The 26,615-nt window shown below is 44.4% G+C and overlaps 1 protein-coding gene across 1 annotated transcript in view; it reads left to right on the top strand.

Moving 5' to 3' along the window:
* The window catches only part of BRINP1 (BMP/retinoic acid inducible neural specific 1), a 418,088-nt gene extending 393,000 nt beyond the window's left edge, over positions 1 to 25,088 (top strand). Inside the window, exons 7-8 of the mRNA XM_085612183.1 lie at positions 2,605 to 2,827; positions 23,752 to 25,088. Of these exons, the coding sequence (XP_085468309.1) occupies positions 2,605 to 2,827; positions 23,752 to 24,895 (1,367 nt within the window). The 3' untranslated portion in view covers positions 24,896 to 25,088. The remainder of the gene's footprint in view (positions 1 to 2,604; positions 2,828 to 23,751) is intronic.
* The last annotated feature ends 1,527 nt before the right edge of the window (positions 25,089 to 26,615 follow it).

Raw genomic sequence — 26,615 nt, 5'->3', positions numbered from 1 at the left:
AATGTACCCTCACATCCAAAGACTGAACTGAGGATGCATTTTGCTCTAAGCAAATAAAGCTAAATGAAACAGAACACGAACAGCAGCAGACAGTAGCCCCTCCCTCCCGTAAAATTAATTGTTCCTGTGCTTTCGTGGTAGGGTGCTTGTGCCAAATTACTCATAAATACATGAACGGGCATAATCGTATAATTTTCTGTCATTTTGCATCATAAGATTAACATGAAATTACCCAAATTACTACAGTTACTCTGGCGTAATTATTATTTCGCCCAGGCCTAATTAAAGTGTGGCAGAAAATGGCTTTGGGTAACAGAAATCCTTGATAATGTTTTCCTGGTATATTTCAGGCATGCTTGGCATCAATACCAAGGTCATTAGTCCCTTTAAAGGGCATTAGTCCCTTTAAAGGGCACTGCTACATTGCTCCTCAGTTAGGTTTACACTTTTGACATTTACACATATAATCACACATTTATTTTCAGGTCCTGATTAATCCACCAGTCAGGATTTACCAACCTATCTCCACTTTGGGGGCCTATTATGATGTCGGGCGGATCACCACCGACAGGCTGTTTGTGGCGGTCTTTCCGACAATCAGACTCATTGGTCGACCTCCGCATTATGATGTGGTCTTTCAGACCGCTGTGGCCTGGGGAAAAGACCAACGCCTCTAACGGGATCGGATATCCCGTCAGGGAGTCGATCAGGCAGCTAATCGCCAAATGGCAGCAGTGCCTACTCAGGCACCGCCGTTGGGATTATGATGTGCTTTTCCGACAGCCTTTCCATATTGGCCTTTCCGACATGGAAAGGCTGTCTAAAAGTAACTTTGGGTGCCATTGCCAGGGCCCCTGTCCCCCACGGCCTCCGAAATGGTGCCTGACACACAGTGCATGGATGTTTTAAAAATATATTTTTTCTATTGCAGCATGTGCTGCAGCCCTGGAGCATAAGCCGTAATTGAAAAAACAAATACTTTCCGACCGCCGTGAATGCGGTCGCATCGTAATAATAGCAGCGGGACCGCCCAATTCATGACGGTTGGTCTCGTTTCTGCTACAATGTCTTTTTTATTCATTAGCAGCTTACTTAACAATAAAAATTAAGAATATCATCAATATTTGCTTATCAATTTCATAATTATGAATTATGCCCAAATTACACTGTGCATGGTAATTGGCATCATCACTCAGTATTCAGTCTCATGGTAGCAATCAAAAACATTAAATCCCATTTTTTTAATTTATGAAAAATACATGCATTTCAAGCGAAAAGCTATATCACATTTAAAGGAGCAACTGCAACATGAACAATGAGACTTAAATCTCAATATTAAAAAGCAAGGGAAAGGAGCATTGAAGGAGAAAACCTCATTGAGGAGTTTGGGATGCACAGAGAAAGGCAGATGAAGATTAAAAGTTAGTGTAGGATTCATTGGTTGACAAACAATGAGGAAAATGTGATAAAAGAAATGTGATCCAAATTTGCCCTGCTAAAAAATCTTTATTATTTTTTCAGATAAAATGGTTTTGATATATGAATATTAACATTTTGATTTATTTCATTATAGACAACATCATTAGGTCCTTGATTTAATTACTCCCCAGGATTAGTGAGTTCATTAATTGGACTGAGTCTGTGCTACACAGTGTTGATCATCTCAGTTCTCTCGCCATTCCTGGCTGTCCAAATCGAACAGTCCCCAGAGGCCATTAGATGCTACCTGCTGTGCTCAGTAAATCCCAAAACTATACCAAAGTAGATTTCAATTACATTTACAAGTACATTGGTCCATCTGTTACTAATACATGAAGAGAGTTGGCAAGAGCAACAGTTTCTCACTTCCACCCCATGGTCATTTCTAGAATTCCCTCAACCGTGAAACCACCAGATTGTGAAATTAACATCATAGCTCGCAGCCCACCTTAATCACATTTACTGCTATGATGGGGGCTGGGCAGCCCAGTGTATGTGGGCTAATTGTGAACCTAAGAATGTAGGGACCGTCCATTTTATGTTTAACCTGGACATTTCGGTGTACTTTTCTGCATTGGTGGTGTTTTGCTCCCTGCGTCAGGCGAAGTTTCCGCCAAATCATCAGATATTACTCCATGCATTACGATGTGGCTGGAGGAGAAGAGGAGCCAGGATTCATGATGTTTTTGTGTAAATCTGAAGATCAAAGCATGAGAGGAATGTGTGTGGCTGCTACACAATGGCTCTATGTATCTATTTACAAATGACAGTTCATCTTCAATTAATTTGTTTCTAAGAGCAAGTAAAAGTATTTATCATTTGATTAACTTATGCAATGCTTACCACAATTCACAGTATTTCTTACTCTGTCCCCCTGTGTCCAGTTTGTTTAAGATCCAGGCCTTTTTCTAGTGAGCTTTATTTGTCCTCTTTTACACCCTAATGCATTCACTCTCTCGCTCCACTACAGCTGTCTCATAGTCTTTCACCCTTTGCTCACTGTGTCTAGTGCTAGGGCAGGCTGGCACTCTCTAAACAGTGTTCAGAAGTCTGCCCATCTATTGCAATGAGCTCAACACTGAGTTTTCTGAAGCCTTTCTTTGTTGTTGGCTGTATTTTCACCAGATGAGTTCAAGTCATTCATGAAACGATTACCGAACAACCACTTCCTGACCATTGGGAGCATCCACCAGCACTGGGGGAATGACTGGGACCTGCAGAACCGCTACAAGCTGCTGCAGAGCTCCATGGACACCCAACGCCAGAAGATACAGCGAACTGCCCGCAAGCTCTTTGGCCTGAGTGTCCGCTGCAGGCACAACCCTAACCACCAGCTGCCTCGAGAAAGGTGAGCGACTGACACCGATCCCGTGTATAACTTTTCAATGAATTAAGAGACTTTGGGGAACAGATAGCAAAGGTAAGAGCTAGAGATTCTGTCCATAGGTGAAAGCATCCTGGAATCCATCATCATACGGTATCGGTGACGGAAAATAAGCATAGGTCGCTATTCTATGTGGGCAAGTAACGACCTGCCTATGGCCTTGATATAAGTATAATCTCTACATGCCCTTTTCCTGTAGGAATAAATTAAGAAGGAGTAGGTGTTGTGGGCCTCTGTTCTACAGCATGGCCTCAGCAGTTAAAAGGGATGCAAAGATTCAGGGATTATGTTGGAAAGATGGCCTGCCACTTGGCAGAGATAGTGATGTACTCTCCAACAGCAGTGATAGTATGGGTGCAGCATGGGCTAGAAAACCTGCAAAATTAAAGGAAAACAAATGAAAGTGACAAAGAGAAGGGGCAGATTATAACCTGCAAAAGATTGACTTTTACTGAAAATTGACCATGTTAAAGTGTTATCCAAGATGAGATCACATCAAGGGGCATCGCATGGTGGAGGTGGGGTAAGGGATAGGAAAGGCTTTTTTTACACCTTATTTTATCATTTTCGTAATCACACAAAACAGAAGAAAAGAAGGAACAATGGAAACACCAAATCATGCTTGCAGTGGAACCATAGATGCTGTCAAGAAAGTACAGAACGCCAAGATTAACTATCATTATTCACTAGCAACATTCTACATTATTCATGTACAGCCAATAGAGGGCAGTCGGTATAGAGCATAGCTATGCTCACACAAATCTCTGTACGTGTATATAGTAGAGCCAAACATATTGTCTCCCTAGGTAATGAAAAGAAAAAAGTATGCATATGTGAGTTTTTGTCCAACAGGACCTCAACATCAGGTCTAGTTATGTTAAACAGTGGAGGATAAGCATTGTCTAGACAACAAGCTTTCCAGTGGTTGCCAAAAGTCTCTGGGTCGCATACTGGGATGTTGAAGCTGAGCATACAACTCACTATTTACATTACAATCTATTAACTCTGTATGCCACGCCATGGCCGGGGGAGTTGGAGGGCCTATGCCCCTCCCATGGCAATGTGTTTCTTAGCCAACAACAAAGCTATAGCCGTGAACGGTCTTGGGAATCTCATATACAGACCCTAGGTTGGCAATGAATGGGTCCAGTGCTAGATGCACCCATAATACTCAAATACATATGTCTAGTATTGAGTCATGTGGGAGCATCTCCATGCCAGGTGTAGAAAATCATCCTCAGGATGTCCCAGAGTACGCTCCATTGACATTCGCATGAAGTTGCAGTTCCCTAAGGCTAGCAAGAGTGTGGTAGACCAAGTGTAAGAACTTGAAAGGAATTGCTCTGTACCGATTGTTTATAGAAACCTTCTGGGTTTGCTGGCAAAAGTAGTTCTACTGTGTGTCAGTTAACTGCCTACCCAGACCCTTCTCCCATCTACCATAGTAGAGTTCTGGGATTAGCCCTCGCCAACGTATGATACGTTTTGGAGACTAAGGGCCTGATTTCCTTTTTGTCGTGCAGCCTGTTTCTCCATCAGGGAGATGGAGTAAATTACTCGATCCTTCTGTCAAAAAAAACACCAAACTTGTAAATGTAGGAAAGACTACAAATGTGAATGCTGCTTACAGGTTGGTACGCAGCTCTGTCAACATGACGGAGGCGTGAACCAAGCAGTGTTTTTTCTCCAAAAAGAAAATCCAGAAGCAGGATTTTCTTTTTGAAAATAAAAAATAAAATTCTCTCTTCACCATGGGAGTCCTCTCTGAAGGTGAGGGGACCATTTAGCAGTTTTCACTGCCCTGTACCACTAGGGTTTTCCTGGCTGTGAAGGGCAGTGAAAACTGACCTGTTATTCCTCCCATCTAAATTATATGAGTGAAATTAGAGGTCTTCTCTGCCATAATTAAACCTGAAGTCAGCCCACATATAAATATAGATAGTCTATGGCCATCAAAACGGAGTATCTGTACCACCGAGATTTAAATGAGGCCCTAATTTCTTTATCCCCGGGGCGGCAATGATATGAAAGCTATGTCAGCTGAGTGGCATTAAAGGGAAACTCTCTCAGTAGTTTTTTAGCATTATTTTCAGCTATGTGTGGAGGCAAACAACGAGCGGTGAACCCCTTTTTGTCCCAACAATATCTTAAAATGACAGAAACTGGCCACTGTGAAATATTTTTACCAGTGAAATGGCCCCTCTGTATGTGAGTTGGAAACTTACCGCAGGTTCTGCTGGTGGGGGCTGATAAGGGATAAGGGGTAAGTAGGGTGAGTACAGTTGCTGTATTTCTGAATATTTTGTAAAGCAGTGGAATGCTTTAACTATGTGACAGGGTTCAGTTTCTGGAGGGATCTGGGCACCATCTGTCAAAGCAGGTAGAGGATGTGGCCTAATAGCTTGAGCGGTCAACCTCAAAGCTGGGTAACCAGGTTTGAGTCTTGGCAGGAACAAAACATTGCTGCATTTAATGTATTGACATAGCAAAGGATAGCCGAGTGAGCTCTTCTAGCCTTTGTTGAAGAGATACAGGTCAAGTGGGAGCGCTCTTGGAGCCTTTATACATTGGCAGGGACATTCAACATCCTGTGATTCTGGGCAAATCACTTAATCTCCCTGTGCCTAACAAAATTAATGTATCCGTCTGTAACACAACTGGCGCTCATGTAAAGCACTCCGATACCTTCGGGTCTGGTTCACGCTATATAAACGTAAAGGTTTGGGATTAGCTATATCCGTCTCCTTGACTGTTTGCTATGGAGACTGGGAAAGGTGATGCTAGTAAGAAGCTAACTGTGCCTCAGTGCAATTACAGTAAAGGAGTGGGTCTGGCACTTTAAGTCTGTCCTCCTGAAACAGGAGAACAAATGTAGACAATTTACACCTAGGCTGTTTGTCTGCCCATTTTGGGCTGGTCAACAGAGACTGAAATGTGGCACAAAAAGTATGCATGTGAATGTATGGGAATGTTGTTAAATAAGATAAATATTTTGGCATGACAAGAGTAAGTCTGCCAACCATAGTTAAAGGGGAATTTAGCCAATGTTCTGTTTGCCCCATTAAGGTCAACGCCTACCATATTTCTCCATCAGTATACTTTTAACTTCGAAGTAGATCTGGATAACAAGGTATTTAAAAGAAGTTGTGGACTTAGGAAGCTGTCTCTTAATGTAGTGAACTAAAATGAGGTACTCTGTGTAAAGAGTCCAGGCAAACTCCAATTGGTTTACAGAGGCACAAATGTTCTCTTTTGTAGTAGTGTGGGCTAGCATTTAGGCTTATCAGAGGGTAGTGCTAAGCATTCATTTCACACACAAAAGCAGTAGTTGAGACACACACTCAATAAAGAAATCCAACAACAATTTATACAAATAATGCTGATTTTATGTAAATTTAGATACCAAGATCATCAGAAACAGTGCTTTTCAAGATATGAATTTTTACAAGTTTCAAAAGTTCACACAGTGCAATTTCTGGAGCAGTAATGTTATCTGTTAGAAATGGGGGTCTCTAGTTGGCAAAGGTAGGTACATTTGTCCAAATAGGGGCCATTGCTTCTAGTCAGGGTAAGGGGGATACACTCCTAAAATAACCCCTGGTCACCCCCTTGGTAGCTTGGCACGAGCAGACAGGCTTATCTCAGAGGCATTGTGTAAAGCATTTGTGAACACATACAGTGATACAGTGAAAACACTACAAATGGACACAACATTAGTTTAGAAAAATAAGTAACCTATATCTAAACCAAAACAAGACCAAACGACAAAAATCCAATGTACAGTTATTAAGAAATTCGCAAAAATAGGTTATTCACTTAAATGCAGTCTCTAGCAACAAATAACTCCACTTGGAGTTATAACGACGTTGTGACCGGTGAAAATCCCAAAGTACGGCGCAGACCGCGAGGTGCGCGGCGTCGGGCCCACATAGAACAGTACCTTTGAAAAGGGATGAAAAACAAAGACAGTTCACAGCGTCGGGGAGGTGCGGCTTCGTAGGCACTGCGCATTGTCGGTTCCTTACGACCCCAGGGGAGGTGTAGACTCTGTTCCTTACTGCAGCGCAGTGGAGGTTAGATGACGGTTTCATACTGTGTTGTGGAGGTGATGTCACGATGGTGCCAAAGCCACTGTTCCTTACAATGGCGATGGATTTGGGGTCACCCACATCGAGGATCGGCTCCGCGATGGTGAAGTTAGTTTAGGAGTCGATGCGGCACAGCAGCAGGCGTCCGGCCCACGTCATAAGCCAGAGCAGCGCTCACAACGTCGGGTAGGTTACGGTGTTGCTCGCTGGCGATGGTGATGTCAGTTCCTTCTGTAGCAGCTGAAACTGCAGTTCCAGATGCAGGACGACAGAAGGGGTGAAGACTTTGCGTTCCTGAGACTTCAGAACAGGAGGCAAGCTCCACGAAGCAATGAAGGCCGTCCCCGAATGGATGATGGATGATGAAACTGAACTCTGACAAACGGAGGTCCTCATCCTTGGCTCCACCCCCTCCGCTTGGGATGACTCCTGGTGGCCAGCCATGCTGGGAGCTGCACCAATGTCCACCGACCACGCGCACAACCTGGGGTTCATCCTAGACTCATCACTATCTATGACCCAGCAAGTCAACGCCGTCTCCTCCTCCTGCTTCAACACCCTCCGCATGCTTCGCAAGATCTACAGATGGATCCCCACCGAAACCAGAAGGACGGTCACCCAGACCCTCGTCAGCAGCAGGCTGGACTACGGCAATGCCCTCTATGTGGGAACCACGGCCAAACTCCAGAAAAGACTCCAACGCATACAGAACGTCTCCGCACGCCTCATCCTCGACATCCCCTGCCACAGCCACTTCACTGCCCACCTGAGAGACCTGCAGTGGCTCCCCGTCAACAAGAGGATCACCTTCAAGCTCCTTATCCACGCTCACAAAGGTCTCCACAACACCGGACCAACATACCACAACCAATGACTCACTTTCTACACCCCGAACCACCAGCTTCGCTCTGCTAACCTCGCCCTCGCCACGGTTCCACGTATCCACCAAACAACCAACAGCGGCAGATCATTCTCCCACCTCGCCGCCAAGACATGGAACACCCTACCCATCCACTTGCGGCAGACCCAGGACCTGCTGACCTTCAGGAGACTTCTCAAGACCTGGCTGTTTGAGCAGTAGTAGCACCCCGCCCCCTTAGCGCCTTGAGACCCTCACCGGTGAGTAGTGCGCTCTACAAATGTTTGATTGATTGATTGAAGCTAAGTTTCAAGCCCTTGGAGATCTTGTTTCTTCAAGCAGGTGAAAAAGCAAAACAGCAAAGTCCTTCTTCTCCTTTCCTTGGCAGCAAGCAGCCACTGCAGGCCAATCCCAGACAGCGAACAGCACAGGGGCAGTATTCCTCCTCAGCTTCTCCGGCTCTTCTCCTTTGCAAAGGTTTCTTCTTGATTTCCTAGAAGTGATCTGAAGTTCTGGGGTCTGGGCCCCAATATTTATATTACACAAGTCTTTGTTCTCTGAAGGCAGAGAGTGTCTGTACCTAGCCAAAACCAGCTCTGTCTTCACCGGTGCAGCTTCCTGGCAGGAGGTGGAGACGGCTTTGTTGAAGGCAGACGGGGCTCTTCAGGTGAGAAGGAAATCTCCTCCCCCTACTCTAAATGCGTCCCCAGCCTATTTAGCCCATCCCGGACCCATTAGACTTCTGGAGCCACAGCCCTCTCCAGCCACCTGTCATTCAAAAGCCAGACATGCAATACACAACCCTAGCAGAGGCACTCTGGATGGTTAGGCAAGAAAATACCTACTTTTGGTATAAACGAACTACCCCTCCTGGCCTATGGAAACAGATAGCCTTGCAATAGTGAAACACAAAATAGGTGGCATTTCACTATCAGGGCACGCAATGCACATCAGGCATGTCCTACCTTTCACATACAATGCACCTGGCCAAAGGGGTGACTAACATGACAACAAAAGGGAACGTTTGGGGACTGGCCAGTGTGTGCACTTGCCACATCGACACGGCAGTCCAGCCCTGCACACAGGCTCTGCAATGGCAGGCCTGAGCCACCTTTTACAAGCTGCTTCCGTGACTGGCACAACACATTCTGCAAAACCACAAGCAGCATTTGACTCATAAGCCCCGGGCAGGCGTTGTGCACTTTGCTAGGGTCTGACAAGTGAATCAAATAATCCAATCATGGAATCACTAATCCATAACAACAATTTTACAACAGGAGCACTTGCACTTTGGCACTAAACAGCAGTGACTAAGTGCCCAAAGTGTCTAGACCAGGAAAAACACAGGAGGCAACAGCAAAAAATAAAAGGGAGAACCACGCCAATGGTGCCAAGTCTAACATTATCCTTTGGGGGAAAACATAAATAGCATTCGGGCACTTGTCAGTGACATACATGACCCTTCTCCTGGACTTAAGGTGAATATGAGGCAAGGTCCTAGGCAACACCAACATTTCACCTCGGGTGGCACCGGTGTTTATCAGTGTTGGGTGACCCATTCACCTCAATAGGGAACAGTCTAGTTGAAAAGAGGCTGTAGGCTTGGACTGGGGATAGGTCTGAGTGAACCCACAGGGGGTTTCTCAGTCCTTAAGATTCTCAGGCACTTAGGGACACTGTTGGTCCACTTCTCTTTGAGCTGTAGAGTTAGGGTACAGTGGTGTCTTTCGGCCTCGGGTCCATGCTGTAAGAGACACTCTCGGTTGAGGGGGCCTGCACAAAGAGACAGTAGGTGGCAACTGGGAGTCCAGCCTAGGCAAACCCAGTGATGGGCTTAGCCTTTGAGGGTCTCTGAACGCCTTTGGCACTGTCACCTCCCTCGAACTCTGGCTGTGGGGCGCAGGTGCAGAGGTGCTTTGAGGTGTCGAGTGGCGGCAGTCGGAGGCTCACTCTTTGTTTCCGTTTCTGCTGAAAATGGGCAAACGGCAGAGCTGGGCCACTTTCGTTGTAGGTCTCACTGTCCCTGAAGTCCCTCAACATGCAGGTTGGTTTTCCTCGGCTTTAGTGTCTGTTCTGGACAAGGGGTCTGGTTCCCCGGGTATTGGTGCGATGCAGCTCCAGTTGGTAATGGCATCCCCACACTTGGAGGGAGGATGGATCTGACCTGTGGGAACATGATGACTTCTTCCTGGGTGGCAGCTGCCTCTGTGGTCCTGGTAAGCTGCAGAATGGTGAACCAGGCTTTGCTTCTTTGGTGCCTGCCGTTGCAGGCAAGTAGCCCCTCAGAAAGTGTGGCTCAATGGTTAGAGCGGCAGAACTCGATGCAGAGCACTAGTTCGGGACCAGGGTTCGATTCCCATCGCGGCAGGGTCTCGGGCTATAAATTCCACGGACCAGATATTCTCGCCTCAGTGCCTATTCTAATCATGAGTCCCACGCTGCAACTCTGGGCAATAGCTTGCTTAATCTCCACAACGGCCCCAACAGCGTTGGGATGCCTGGCCTTCACCATGGAGGTGCCCAGGAGTGGACACCTCACATGGAAAGCCAGGAAGGGTTCCTTCAGCGGTATGAATACAGCACTGAGATACCCGTAGTGGTGATCAGCGCTATATAAGAAACCATACATTTACATTTACATTACATTTAAGGGAATTCTCTGGCGATTTGTGAAGCACTGGCAGCCCTCCAGGTTTCTTTGAGTGTGCACAGTGGCATGATGAGTCAGTTTCTCCACAAGGGGCAGGTACATCAGGAAGGCTTGCAGGGTTGATACCAAGTCAGTCGTTTCTCCTCTGTTCTCTGGCCAGTAATCTCCTTTTTCCAGTCCTTCTCTGTGTCCATTGAATCTCCAGTCCTGGCTTCAGGGGTGACAACTAAATACTATATTTACGGGCATTACAATGAGTGTCCTGTAGTAGCCAATGGGCTACATACCTTTAGTGTGACTACACCCTCTATATGACCTGTGGGAAACGGGGATATCCCTGACCCATAGGACCTAATTCCAACAAAAGACAAGATGGTGTAATTTTCCTAGTTGTGTTCACTTCAGGTAGCCCACCTTAGGGGTGGTATTAGCCTGAGGGTGAACACACCTCCTGACTAGCTTATTTTCCCACCTTCCCTGGTACCAAATAGGCTCTGTGCAGGGGGTGGCATTTCCTTTGTCTGGGGGAAGACAGGGTGGCATATCAAAGGCGGTGGAGGCATTTAAAGGCTCCTACCTTGATATGCTGTTTACTAGCCATCCTGCTTGGAGGAGGTGATAACACCTTCTGCCGGAGCAAACATTGTTTCTGACCTCAAGAAGCATGGGTTCTAACGTCCAGGGGTTCAGAAACATGTCTGTGGTAGCAGGCTGGACAGGACCTGTCAGCCAATACACTAGAGGTTGGTAGGTTATCTGGGGTTACTTCTAAGGTAATTGCATTAATACATCCATCACTGGAATCGTTGTGGGTTTATTAATATGAGTTTGATACCAAATGCCATAGGTTTCAGTGAAGCCATTATGTAGCTAGGAAACTCATTTTGACCAGTGCCCAGTACATACCTTAAGATGTCTTCCCTGCTCACTTGTGCTGCCAGTTACTGAACTGGCCAGAACAGTGGCGTATCTGCTCATGCAGATATATCCTTACATTGTAATATAATGCCCACTGCCTTAGGGCTGTAATGCCTAGATAAGGGGTAGCTTACAAATATTACATGCAGTGTTAGGAGACAAGGCACACAGGGTATGTGCCATGTTGTGTTTTCAATTTTTAGAGCACCTTGTCTCACAGACTGCAGTGGCCGGCTGCATGAGTTTGGTGTTGGGCCCCTTAGAGTGGCACACAATATGCTGCAGCTCTTAGGAACCCTTTTTTAATACCTATGCCCTAGGTACCAGGGGAACCACTTACAAAGGACTCACAGAGGTGCTAAAGGCCTGGCCAATTGGGGATCAATTGACCAGTTACCTTGTTTTGGGGAAAGACCACTGGCAGTGGGGACCTGGCTAGCAGGAACCCCCGTGCACTCCAGTCAAATTTCATCAAATACCAGGCAAAAAGTGGGAGGCCTACTGCAACAAAATCCCAGTTTGCTACATGGACCATTACAGTGGGTATTCTGTCTCACACCGATGTTTATTCTGTGTTAGGGTAGGTATAGACATATCGGTATTTCAATCCTTATGATGGAGCGACTAGAATAGAATATATGAATGTTATCAATGTATGCACTCCTTTAGATTAAGCCTCACAGAATGAGCAGGGATGATTTAGTTTTTCCTTTAGAGTAAAGGTTGACTCGAAGATGTACACTGGCCCAGTAAGACATAAGAAGAAAATATATCTCTATAACATTCTAGATGTCATATTCTCCAAAGGGTATGGCTCGCAAATCCTATTAGAAACTCTTGATCTCAATTTGATTTTTATTTTCTCTTCCTGCGACTATTGTCCCCCACCAAATAATTTCTAGTCTTTGTTTAAGAAAAATGCCTGTCCATCTTAATTCTCTCCATAGTATTCCTTTCCATCTACTTCTGTTCCTCAGTCATCTGTTATGCTACTGTCCCCTTGTGCAAAAGTGCAGTATATTTCCTGTTTGTCTCCCATCACCTCTGCCTCCTGAGAATTAATGTTTACTCTCTTCCTATAGCTCCTTATTTCCATTCATCGGCTGGCCTGGTCATCATTTCAGTCCTTCTCCTGTTCTTTTCCTCACAACTCCCTCTAGTTTATCTACCCTTCTTCATTATATTTTTCACCCCACCACATAACACTTTAAATCACCTGTCCTCTTTGTGCCTCACTACCTCATAATTTGGCCATCTACATCTCCTATCTCTCTTCATTGCTGCATATTCCTCTTTTAGGGGCATATCAACAACAACACAGGATAAGTATCGCTAAACGCGTTTAGCGTGTTTTTCATTATCGCCGTCTATCGCCGGATCACATCGCCGTGTTAGCGGCGTATTAGCAACGCGTTGCTAACAGGCGATGTGAAATCCGGTGCTAAACGGTGAGAATGAGCATTATCCTGCGAAATCCCTCGATAAGGGAACTGCGCTAATGAAAATGTAGATAATAGGGAGATGTGGACTTAACCTTGCGTTCCACCTCCCATTATACAGATAGCTAAGTCGGAAAAAAAGGAGACGTTAGATACCAGCGATAACCACGGTTAGCGTGGCTTTTATTATCGCTTTGCATGTCCGGGGCCGGCTTGCAAATACTGCGATGTCTGGCTAGCGAGTTTTTCCCTGTTGTTTCTGGGAAGCAACGCCTACTTCGCATCTCATTAGCGATGCGGGCCGAAGCGTTAATGTAACAGCTGCTAACATGCGCTAATGCATGTTAGCGGCGCTTTGATTATAATGAGTTAAAATAATCGCCGCTTTTCCGGCGCTATGTGCCAGAAAAGCGGCGTTATGTCTCTTGTTGATATGCCCCTTAGTCTCTTAGGTCTCTCTTCTCCTCTTCCCCCTTCCTTCTCCGTTTGATTCTATTAGCTTTCTCTATCTAATTAATACCTGTGAAACGTCTTCCTTTCACTTCCGTTTACCTTCTCCTCTTAATCGTTTAAATGCCTTAGTCGTGTCATTCTGCAATCCAATTCTTTTATCCCTCAATACCTTTCTTTTCTCATCACCAGTCCAGCTACACCCTGAACAGCTTATTATAATCTAGTCTTTATCGTGCTAGGCTCCTCCTGTCCACCAACTGATCTCCTTTCTATGGCTCACTCCCGACTAGGCTACTCTTCATGACCTGTTCCCTCCATCTCCGTTGCCTGTCTTTTCCATGTCTCTCTCCACAATCTATGTAAGAAAACTTTGACCGCCCCATTGCAGCAAAATTTCACAATTTGTCTGAATTGATGGGTAAAGATACAGCTCTACAAAGTGTATAAATATTATTAAAAAAAGAGAAGAGAAGAATTAGCAAAGAGAACAGACCAACGTCTGGAACTTCCCAAATATCAAGAAATAATAGATATTAATATTTTGATTTAAAAATAATCATTGGAAACGGGAAAATGTTTAGCATGAAGTACTAGAAAGCAAGCAAGTAACCAGGAAGAATCGAGACAAGCATGTAATCAATGTAAGACACTGAGAACAAGTATAAAACATATGTATGAAATGATCAGGGAGGAAGCAGATGCGCCAGAACTATCCACAATGCAGATGGAAGCAAAAAGAATGAGATTTAGGCAAGAGCAAAAGAAACAAAGGAAAAGTTAGGAAGCAGAGAAAAGACAAATCTCCCTATAGCGGTTCAAGTTTCCAAGGAAGAGAGAGACTGAAATAGGAGCAGAGGGCTGATTTAACATGGGGTTTCACTGTGTTGGTTTGGGGGTTACTATCTACTAATGAGCAGAATTGCAGACAGCACTCTTTGAAACTGCTGGACAGTGTTTGTTCAGTTGTCTTAGTGGATTCCTTAACTTTTCCCCCTGATGTCAGTGTTTGCGCTCTTCCCACATCCCCGCAGCCTTTCTGTGTCTGCAGCAGCGCACTGTGAGCCTTCTGGCAAATGCAGACCAATGGTGCCTTTGGGAGCAATGTGCAAACTAGTAATTGTAGTTAAGGGGAGAGGAGTAAAGCCGTATTGTGCGAGTATCTCGTTAATGGAAGTAAGTGCATTTATATTTAAGGTAGACGAATTACCTAATGCTGTGTCAACTGAACAAACGCACTGGACATAAAACAGAATGAAGAATAATAAAGCTCATATAATGGAATAAAATTCAGTTCAGTGTTAGATAAAAGATGAAGGCAATCACTATGGCAATTTGCAGAAAGGTGCTGCATATGCAAGAATCTGTAATGATGCAGCGCTCAAGTGATGGCTAAAGTGAGGAGACAATGTGAGATACAGCAAAGCATTTCAATGCAAAGAACCAAAAAACCTCCAAGATGACTTCTGGGAGTAGTCGGAACTTTGGGGCACAAAACATGACGGAGGACCCAACCAACAGGAGATGACTGGAGATTCTGGGACAAGCCAAGTAAAGATTGTAGCTCTGGAATGTCAGGAGACAAACTGCAAATTAACAGAAGACTGACAGTTCCTGGAGCAGCCAAGGAAATCCTGGAGCACTGGAGTGGCTGGAGACAAACTGCAGAATAACAGAAGACTGAAGATTTCTGGAGGAGCCAAGGAATGACTGAAGAACTGGAACATACCACAGAAGACCTGTAAAGCAAAGAAAACATGGAAAACTCTTCCTTATATAGGTTCCGGACAGTAATTACATCACAGGAAGTTAGGCCACCATATTTGATGAGGAACATCCTATTGGAAGGAATGGACAAGGCGACATCTTGGAATAAGCTGTTTTTCCCAGAAATCCTATACAGAGGATTCTGGAAGGAACAAGGAAGAGAAACATAGACACACCAAGGCTGTCTCCCAACATGTCCCCAAGCAGAGGGCCGCTGTCCAAGAGAGCACCGGTGGGCTGGCTGCTTTGAGATAAGGGTATTTTAGGCCTGTAGGAGCCGGCCAGTACCTCCACAGTCCCACTGGCTCCCGCGGGATTTAACGTTCCGCCCCGGCTGAAGCCTGCCATGGGCAGAGTGCAACAGCTTGTTTCCTTTGAATGGTTTTTGGAATGTATACCCAAGCTCATCCAAAAATGGCTGCCATTGAAGCATATCAGTGTATTCACACAGGTGTCTATCTTCCAATGGAGTTTGTTATACTTTGTCAAAAACATTCAAAGATGAACACTCACACTTGTGCATGTATTGTGGCCTTCAAAACCAATAAAAGGTGGTTAAGCATGTGCACTTGCAGAGACCGCCATCTTAACATGGTTTTAACTCCCATTTAAAGATGGGTGATACCTGCAGTGACCATGGAGGTTGCAGGTCATAGTATTGCTTGTGGAGTTGCCACCCTGGTAAAAGACAAAAAATATATATATTTCTTGAAAAGAACACATTGCAACTGGAGGAGAGGACATTTTTGTAGCTTATGCACATTGTGCAGAAGCAAACTTCCATCACTCACAGTGAGGAGAGTCAGTGTCTGCAGTGACCTCACATGTTGCCCCATGCTGTAAACAATGGTGGAGAGAAGCAAAACGAGAATGATCCAAGAGACTGATATATGAAAATTACAGATGAAAGCCCTTCTAGATGTGTGTGTTGATATATTTTTTGGTGGGCTGTATCGCCACTTCAAGCCAATAGATTTGGCTTTAATGTGCCAACACATGTAAGCAGAGACATGCACAAATGTGTAGGTTTTGTGTCACGTCAATGTGGCATCTGTCTTTCTGTGTGCTCTTAGACGGTCCTCTTTTTTTATTCCCTACATTTACAGCACTACTTAAAAGCAGCACTGTAACTTTGGGAAACAGACAAAGGGGCCAAGACATTGCATTCACAAACATTTTCCACCTGACACACTAGCAATCACAACCATAGATCACTATACCCATGAAGCACACAAGCCAATCCTCAAATGTTGCAAATTAGTGAGTTTGGTGTACTAAAAGTATCCAGTTGAAACATCCATAACAATCTTACAGGCATATTTTTGGGAGTGTTTAAATAAATCCCGCCCTCGCTTCAGCATCCGGGTGAATGTCCCTGTGCCAAAAAAAGAGTTGTAGCAAAGTCTATGTCTGTTGTGAAGAGCTCTCATGTCCTTGGGCAAGGTTTGGGCTGTGTAAAGCTGCCAAATTATGTGATCCTCGGCAAATACTTTAATTCACGGTGTCTCCTTTGCAGGGATACAATATGAATTGCGACGGTGAATGCTTCCATGTCTTGAAGATTTTTGATTTTTAGATTCCTGATCTCATTATAACGTGATGTTTGTTGCACAATTTACATGCCGAATATTTTCATGGCTCGGCTCGTGCACAGGCTCTTAGAGCCAGAGCCGAACCCTGCCTCAGCACTAGCAGGGCTCTCCCTGTTAATTTGTCTACTCGCTCACCTCCATATCTCTAATTTTAGATCTAAATGAAATATCACCTGTTACAATAAAAGACAAGACGATGTGCTCCATATCTGATACATTTTCACTGTGTGATTTAATGGCCTAGAAAGTACATTAAAGAAGCTACCACTCGTCTGTCACTCATGCGAGGTATCATATTAGCACAGCTCAGCTATGGGAATCTATGGGAATATCAAAATTACATCACTCCGCGACACAGCTGCAGTGGCCCACAGTCTGGAGTGCATAAACAGATATCAACAGACACAGGAAGCCCATTGTCAGTACTGCAGTGTTACAGTGTGCTCTTCCTTGACCGTTTCAGCCTAAGGCTTGAGACCTAGCAAGGATGTTGTTATTGAGTTTGTAAGGGCCCACCATTCCCAAATTGATACTCCACTATTCAAAAGATAAATAAACATGAATATCCACTGAGATGTATATGATTTGAAAGAGTAATATCTCTTTACCTGTATAAAATACTCCAAATATAACGGAGACAAAGAGTACCAGAAGTATGTAGTTAGAAATAATCTTTAGTTACAACCCCATCCAGTTAGGACACAAGTGTAAAGTATGCACCAGCAGAAACAGTGAGCACATTGCCATCCTCTGTGTGCAATTGTAGTCTAAAAGGCAACCTTAGTCAATGACATTTTCATCACCAAGGACCTTGACTTGAGTGTTAAGTACCTGGAACACCCTCCCACTGAGCCTACGACAGACTCAAGACCTGCTGACCTTCAGGAGGCTACTCAAGACCTGGCTGTTTGACCAGTAGCGCCCCCCCCACCCAGCGCCTTGAGACCCTCACTGGTATGTAGTGTGCTCTACAAATGATTGATTGATTGATTGATTGAAGTATCCTGAAGTCCCCTCTAAATGTTACATAACATAAATAACATAACAAAACATAACATAAATGTTATCAATTTGTGAAGTGGTTATTGTTAGATAGTTACAAAGGATGAAAAAGTGATAGAGCTTGTTGTTTATTGCATTCTTGAGCAAGAGGATGGAGGTCTCTGTAAGTACAATAGGCCAGGAAACATTCAGTGGAACAAAGGCAAACAACTCCATATCTCCATGGCGCAGGCAGGGAGCTCAGGGCCCGATTCACAAAGGTGAAGTGAGACGAAAGTCTAATTTTACTACTCGTAAATGCCCTTAGTGACTACTGAAAGCCGTAAAGTTCGACTTTCGGTATTCACAAAGAGCATTTACAAGTAGTAAATGCCCTTTGTGAATACTGAAATCCATAAAGTTTGACTTTTAGTATTCACAAAGAGCATTTACAAGTATTAAATGCCCTTTGTGCATACCAAAAGTCGTAAAGTTAGACTTTCGTCTCACTTTACCTTTGTGAATCGTGCCCACAGTTTTTAAGGCACGCTTGTTGCCAGAGTGCATGTGCAAACCAAAGGCGATCCTATGACATCTAAAGGATTTACATTCAAGTGATCACATCCCACAAAGAGGAAAGAGCATTGTGGATGTTAATTGTAATAGAAAAACAACACTGACCAAAACATTTTGGAAAAAAAAACCTTTTTCGTTTTTTAATCATCAAAGTCACTAGGAAGTACACATCTATCCACATTAATCCTTGTATGTATCGGGTATCATTATAGATATATTAAATACAAGCTATGTATTGAATTTTTATTTATGTGGCTGGTGGATATCATACTGTGATACTTTTTGAATCTGCTTTCCAAAAATGTATTTGTTTTCTGCATTCAACAAGGTAGACACACAAATATAGACTTAAAATGGTTATTGTAAGTGCTTCTGTCCAACAATCTTGGATTCTACAACGTGAGTCCATAATTATTATGTTGTCAGCTCTTTAGGTTTCAGAAAAAAAATATAAACATTGGAACTCATATTGGAGACTAGAAACAATGCAATGGGAACTGACAGCATACTATCTTTCAAGACTTTGGGGCTGATCTGGAGTTTGTCTGATGCTGGGTGTTTGCCAAAAAGCAGCAAATGCCTTGTCCACCAAACATGCTGCCCCCCCCCACTTGTTTGGGGGGAGTGTCTTGCTTTTGACAGACGGAGATCTTTAAGTATGGGCAGTGGTCCTTTGCTAGAGGTGGACAGGCAATCCTTTCTGATCTGGCAGGCCACTAGGCTGTCCACCAGGCTGCTAATTAATTGGGTTGATGGGTGGAATCCATCAACAAGCATTGGCATAGCCAATAGGTCTTGCTTTTGGGGCCTTATACGTATTTAGTTATGCAGCACAATATCCTTGGTGCAACAACATCAACTGTTGCATGGCTAAACACACTTATAAGGTCTCAAAGGCGAGACTTATTGGCTATGCCAATGCTTGTTACTTCATGTCAATCCATAAAGCTTATACAGATACTGTAGCTGGGACTTGTTATTTCTCTGTGGAACATTAACTTGGAATCAGGTTCACCTCCAAAGGTACTATTGATTGTACTTAGGAACAAGATCAGGCGGAGTATATATCACATGAGATCGCATTACAGGCAAACACTAGGCATATCCACACCCCCTCTCATGCGTTTTAAGGGGAAAAAATAGGGTGAGTACCATAAATACTTGATTTATCAGACTCAAAAGGTAGAGAAACAAGATCTGGCAAAGCCAGTAAGTCTCATCTTTAAGACGTATTACCTTTGCCAATGTTTTTAGTCATGCAGCACAGCATCCCAAAGAATCTAACACCCCCCCAAAAAAAAAAAGAATTGACACGGCAAAAAAAGAAACGCACCATAGATGCGCAACTTCAAGTTTTTAGATACTTACCGGAGATGATTTGGTAACTGAAAAGAAACAATTTTTGGTTTTTTCTCAAGCAGTAGATAGGAAGCAACAAGGGGGGCCGAAGCAACATGGGGGAGGGGGCGAAGCAACATGGGGGTGTGTGGATGGGGGATTGAAGCAATATGGGGCACAGGTAGGCCAAAGTAACACAGTTGGCGGATGGTGTAGGGAGGGTAAAGCAACACGGAGGGCACGGAAGGGGAAAGGACACAGAAATACACCAAAGTGGAGTGCTGGTGGGGGCAAATGGGAAAAAGAGAGAGCAACGTAGAGCTGGTGGGGAATAGCACATGGGGGAGGGGGTGGAACACTGGAGAATGCTGGGGGGAGAGACATACACAAGGGAGACTGCTGACATACACATGCACTCTTATGGAGTGCTTAAACAAAAGGAAAAAGTACCCCATGAAAAGTGAACAAGGATTGGCCGCGCGGCAGTAAAAGTAACGCCGCGTGGTAGTAAAAGCGAAAGTCATCGAGATCGCGATCACTCTGAAAGCAAAAGTCATCGCGATGACGCGCTAAAGCACGCTAGGGTTGCACGCGCAGCAGCACGCGCGTTTGTGCGCGTGACAGCAAGCTGGTGGCTGCTTTGGTAGCACTTTTCAAAGCAGCTACTAAATGTCTCGGCCAGCTCAGCGCATGCGCTGGATCAGGCGAGACCTAAAAAGTAGCAGGTATTTTTTCACCAAAATCATGGTTCCCCACTCTCTTGTGTCAGGTTTTACACAACGGCAAAGTCTCTGCTGGTTCCACTGGCTGAAATCTTTGACCCATAGTCCGTTCGCCAAAGCGCCATTATGCAATGTATGTCAGAACATCTGTCATATTTAGGGAGCTCATTCTGTCATACGTTTCCTGTTAGGGTCTACCAGGGAAAGCCTGGTGAACGCAAACAGGAAACAAGAGGATGATCCACATATGCAGTCAGAAAGCTCCCAGTGCCCCCAGGAAATTATGTTCTTTTGTTTTTCAAGGTGCATAAACATGGCTCCTGTACAGCTGAGCTTCAGTGCTTTTAGTGAAACTGCTTCTGATCTACTTAAGGCACAGAGATCTATGCTACACTGGTAGAGATCTCTTTGTATGAATCTATGTATGGTCTGTAATCCAGGGGAAGAGAGAAAGGCAGAAAAAGGAGAAAGAAGAAAGAGGCAAAAGATAAGTAAACTACGCCCAAGGGAAAACACACAGAAGAAAAATACATTGATAAGATAAGGAGACAAGAAGTGCAGGGCGATGAAAGAAAGAAGCATTAAGTGAAATTACACCTAGGCAACTTTTTTATTTATCAATCGCGCCATTTGACTGTGCCAGCGGCGTGCCCCTAAGAAAAAGTGGGTCTATTCAACTTCCTTTTTTTTTTTTAAATTAAACACTGTTGATAATGAATCCCAAATACAAGGATATAATCCCAATCAAGGTGTCTCCACTACAGGGACTTCTTTAGAAAATAGGGTAGGATATGGCACTGTTATACACTACCTGCTGTGCAGTGATGGCAAGATGCAATCCGACTTTTCTTATAACCCCCCACACCCACAGCGACCTGGTTTTCTAAAAATCCAGGTTGGATTTGTAAACTCATTCAATTAGTTCTTCGATTTGTAACTTCTGTATAATTGCCTATGTCTTTTGTATTGAACATTTTGAGCTGTGTGTCATGGCATACATATATTGTTTCTAAGTTACCTTGAAAATCGGCCCTTGATTTGTCATCACGCAGTATTGCCGTCCTAGAGACAAGGATATGAATATTTTATTTTCAAATATGAAGTGGTACCTTGGGAACAAAACAGTGATAATGTCGGAATACCATGTTTTGCCATTCGTTGGCTTACAGAAGCTTCCATCACAGATATCTGACTTTTCCTTTCTCTAACATGCCTTTATTTCCATAGCCTTAAACCTTCACTTCTGATTCATTCTCATTTCATCATATTCAGTGAAATATTCATGAATTTCTCCCTTAAGCACCTCCAGCCACACTTTATTGCCTTAAATAATTAACATGCCTCTTTTCGAGGACTTGCTGCGTACCCCTCTCATTTGTCCAGCACTCAGTTGGTTTGATTGTTGCATCTGTCTCTTCAGTGACCCTCAGAGCCTCTTAGGTAAAGTGGGAAAAGGGGTCTTATGGCTTAACGATGATAGAAGTGCATCTCCCAGAGAGCTGAATGAACCCAACACAAAGACTTACATTACGATGGCGGTGGGCCGGACCGCCGACCGCTATTGTATCAGGCAGGTGACCGTCTGGCAATGAGTTGGCGGTAACGCCTGCCCTATTATGGCAGGACAACCATTCAGGCAGTCGTAAAGTGCTCTTTTCTTCTGTGGCCTCTGCTTCGGCCCAGAAAATGGGCTGCAGCACAAGCCTCAGTAGAAAAGGGCACATTGTGCACATCCATGCACCGTGTGCCGGTCACCATGTAGTTCCTGGCACACAGTGCATGGATGTGTGGGGGGGCACTGCATGTGCCTCCCAGACCACTTAGCAGTGGCCTACAGGGGACAGGGGCCCTGCTTGGGGCCCCCAAAGTATCTTTCTGTCTGCCTTTTCATGAAGTCGGTTGCTGTGAGAGCCTAAGAGGTACCATGTTTGGTGCACCCACTCAAAAACGTTTTGGTTTAAAATAATAAACTTCCAAAGCAGGATTTTTTTTTATTGAAAAACAAGTATAATATAAATGGCTCTTAGACTCAGTCAGATTCCTCCATGGGCTCAGGCACATTGATATTTTGTAGGGGCCATTAAGTGATTTCCCTGCCAGGGACTACCATGCCTCACATGTTGGTCCATTGCAGGGCACTCTAGTGTATAGCTTCCTGCCCTATATGGAATGTGGCAACCATCGCTATGGCCTGGCATCCCAGTGGTGGCAAGCGCATCAAGTGAAGATTTTCTCACAGTAAAAACAAACAGACTCTCCTGTCAGAAATCCTGTGGCTCCACCACATGCAAATGTGGTAAGGAAAGTGCAGTCTTGAATGGGCATGGGTGATCTTCCAATCTGCATTAATTCACTGCACAAAATCATAAATGAGGGCCTTGCTACTTCCTTTCTCTTTCTATGGCTGTTCCTTGCATTACCCTTTTCACATAACAGTTCACATTGTATATAATGTCTTAGTGTTGCATAATAATGAATATTATTCACTGCTTCATTTTGAATGAACTAGATCAATAATTAAGTACTTTGGGGAATATTTATGGGAACTGTGGCACAGTTACCTTGCTGCACTGCCCTGCGTCACAGGGAAAGGGCAGAAATGTACATTATTTATCCAATACAGTCTGTTTCTGTACTTTCCCCTGTGCTGGCACCGTTTCGTCAGCCCAGCACCAACACAGGCACCCTTGCACCATGTGTTGTACGCAGGATTGTTTTTCTGCAGAAAGGGGCACCTTCCTGAACAAAAACAATTCATACAGGTGTTTTCCTCTTTCTGTGTGTGCTGCAGAATGCAGCACAAAAAGAAAGAGGTAAAAACAAGGAGAAATAAAGATATTTCTCCTTGTTACACCTCACCTGGGGAGATGTATCCTTTTGGTGCATTCCCAGGTTTACCAGGTTTGGTAAATCTGGGAATGTGTCAAAAACTATGGGATGTGCGTGGGAACACCCACCGCAAGGTCCATGGAACACCTCCCTTGTGCAGAGTAATGCAAAGCAGTGATTTGCGCTGTGTTGCATTACTCCATATATTGAAGTCATTCAAAGCCACAGAAAGTGGCTTTACACGTCTTTATAAATATTACTTGGAGCTTTGTGTCGTGCATATACCATGTGGCGTGGTGCAAACATGATGCTAGGTCCTCGTTAATATCCCCCCTGTATGTTACTGGACTGGAGTACATAGGATTCCGCTTTGATTTTTACTCTTATCTTAATTTCATTCTTTCATCCATTCTTTCCTTCTCATACTCCAGAAGGTCTCTATATTATTTAGCTATTTAGTTTGTCATCTGTCTGAAAATTCGTATCCTTGCTTATTTACTACTTCTGTTTTTTGGTCTCATTTTTTTGTACTATTTTTACCTTTTTGTCATTTATTTAGCATTGTAATAATCTTTTGTATTTACCCATCGTGCTTTATAATGGTGTTTACTTTCACAGTTGGCTCCCCAACTCTTGTAGTATTGGACTTAAATCTATGTTCTTTTCTTCTTTTCCTCAGGACCATCCAGCAGTGGCTGACTCGAGTGCAGTCTCTCCTGTACTGCAATGAAAATGGTTTCTGGGGCACATTCCTGGAGAGCCAGAGGAGTTGTGTCTGCCACAGCAGCACCAGCCTCTGCCAGCGACCTATCCCCTGCATCATTGGTGGCAACAACAGCTGTGCTATGTGCAGCTTGGCCAACATCTCCCTATGTGGTTCCTGCAACAAAGGTTACAAGCTGTACCGAGGTCGCTGCGAACCGCAGAATGTAGACTCTGAGCGCAGTGAGCAGTTTATCAGCTTTGAGACTGACCTGGACTTTCAAGACTTGGAGCTCAAGTACTTACTCCAGAAAATGGACTCACGGCTCAACATCCATACCACCTTCATCAGCAATGAGATTCGTCTTGATACCTTTTTTGATCCACGCCTGCGCAAGCGTATGTCTCTCACCCTCAAAAGCAACAAGAACCGAATGGACTACATCCACATGGTCATTGGCATCTCCATGCGGATCTGCCAGGTCAGGAACAGCAGCCTGGATCCCATGTTCTTTGTCTATGTTAATCCCTTCAGCGGTAGTCACTCAGAGGGCTGGAACATGCCCTTTGGAGAGCATGGCTACCCACGATGGGAGAAGATGCGCCTGCAGAGCAGCCAGTGCTACAACTGGACTCTGCTCCTAGGCAATCGTTGGAAAACCTTCTTTGAGACTGTCCATATCTACCTACGTAGCCGGACCCGCCTACCTACCGTGCTGCGCAATGAGACCACTGGTCAGGGCCCAGTGGACTTGTCTGATCCTGCCAAGCGCCAGTTCTATATCAAGATCTCTGACGTGCAGGTGTACGGGTACAGTCTGCGTTTCAATGCAGACCTGCTGCGCAGTGCCGTGCAGCAGGTCAACCAGTCATACACACAGGGTGGTCAGTTCTATTCCTCCTCCTCGGTCATGCTGCTGCTACTGGATATTCGGGACCGAATCAACAGACTGGCTCCCCCGGTAGCTCCAGGGAAACCTCAGCTGGACTTGTTCTCGTGTATGCTCAAGCACCGGCTGAAGCTGACGAACAGTGAGATAATTCGGGTGAACCATGCCCTAGACCTGTACAACACCGAGATCCTGAAACAGTCTGATCAGATGACAGCGAAGCTATGCTAACACCAGCACTGAGACAATCCACAACAATTTCTTGTCCTGTACATGACAATTTGTAAAATGTAATTAAAATATAAAAAAGTGAGAGGGATGAAAACCTTTTGGGGAGGGGGAACTAAAGGATTCTAGCAGCTGTATAAAAACTGTTGGGCATGTTTGTTGTTTCTTTACTCAACCATAAAAAATGCTCACACCATCTGTGTGCCCTTCCTTTGATTGGAATGTTGTTTTGCAGGTCTTTGTTTAATGCATGAAAGTAAAAGGCAGGCAGAGAGTCTGGACTCAACTACAGGTCAAGTGAAATTCAGATCAATCCTGTAGGGTTCTGCCAATGGTATGATCACTCAAGAACTGCAAGGTGCTAATTTGGATTTCAAAAATGGCCTTGGTTAGTGGCTCAGATTGATACTTAGCAATCTTCAAGCCGGCTGCTTTAACAAAAATGTAAATTGATCATGGGCACTTAGGGAAAAGGAGAGACAGAGACAAAGAGAAAGAGACCTGTGTCATTTTAAGAAGCAAATATACCTTTGATTAATTAGGTATGCAACCATCCAGTCAACACGTTTTGCTGAACTTCAGGTCATGACTTATTCAACATGGGTGAGACTTTGCACTTGTCTAGACTGGAACAAACCACCCAAGCCAAGAGCTTTTTGTAACTTAAGACCCATCATAAATGTCCAATATTCGGGTTTTGGTTGAAATCTCACCTTTCCTATGAGAACTGAATTTCTGCCATCCCTGTATTTACGGTTTATTTCCACCTGCAAAAAATCAGATGTACACATACCCAGAAAACAAGCCAGGTTTCAGTAAAAAAAAAAGTGTGCAAAAATAGAGCTGTAATAATATTTTCACCACGTCATTCCACATTGCAGATGGGAAACTCAGAATTCCCTTGATTCTAATGTGGTAATACCATTCAGTACCTAGAAAATCAAGGGGCATATTCACAAGTAAGCGGTGGAGTGGAGTGAGGCGTTAGCCTTCCTGTTTTAACACTTCACTCAACCACTTCAGAAATGCAGATCTGCCCCATATTTACAAGAATATGGTGCAGCTCTGCGTTTCCCGCTGCGCTGGCGCAACGCTTAGCAGCCCAGTGCCAACGCTGGCACCCTTGCACAAGGGTGTCTGCGTGCAGGGGAAGATTGTTTATGTACAGAAAAGTCCCCCTTCCTGCACATAAACAATCTTGAAATTCCATTTTGTAACCTCTACGTGTGCTGCTTAATGCAGTACACACAGAAGTTGCAAAACAGCATTTTTTTAAAAATGATTGTTTATGTACAGGAAGAGGGACCTTCTTGTACATAAACAATCATTGGCCTTTTGCTGTTTTCATGTGTGCTGCACAACGCAGCACACATGGAAACAGCAACAACAATGAGAAATCCTTGTTGCGCCAGGGTAAAAGCAGGTTTTTCCTGGCCCTAATCTTGGCGTTGCCTCCTATTTACGCCTCCCTTGTGAATAGGGGGCAGCGTCAGAATCAATGGGTGTTGCGGTGGAATGCCCTCAGCAACACCCATTGCCCTCCCCTTTCAGGCTAAGTATAATGTGAGAGGGGGCCTTATTTACAAGTGATTCACACTTCATGAGAAATTGTCAAAGCCCTTGTCGTAGCTAGCTCTAAAGTGATTCTGTAAATTACTACACAGCCTCGATATGTCTCCAGGATTAGTCCTTTTTGTTATTAAATAGCACGGGACTCTGCAGC

Source organism: Triturus cristatus, chromosome 1_2, assembly GCF_964204655.1.
Source record: "Triturus cristatus chromosome 1_2, aTriCri1.1, whole genome shotgun sequence".
NCBI lineage: Eukaryota > Metazoa > Chordata > Amphibia > Caudata > Salamandridae > Triturus > Triturus cristatus.
Note: the sequence above shows the minus strand (reverse complement) of the source record. Positions and strands in the feature narration are given on the sequence as shown.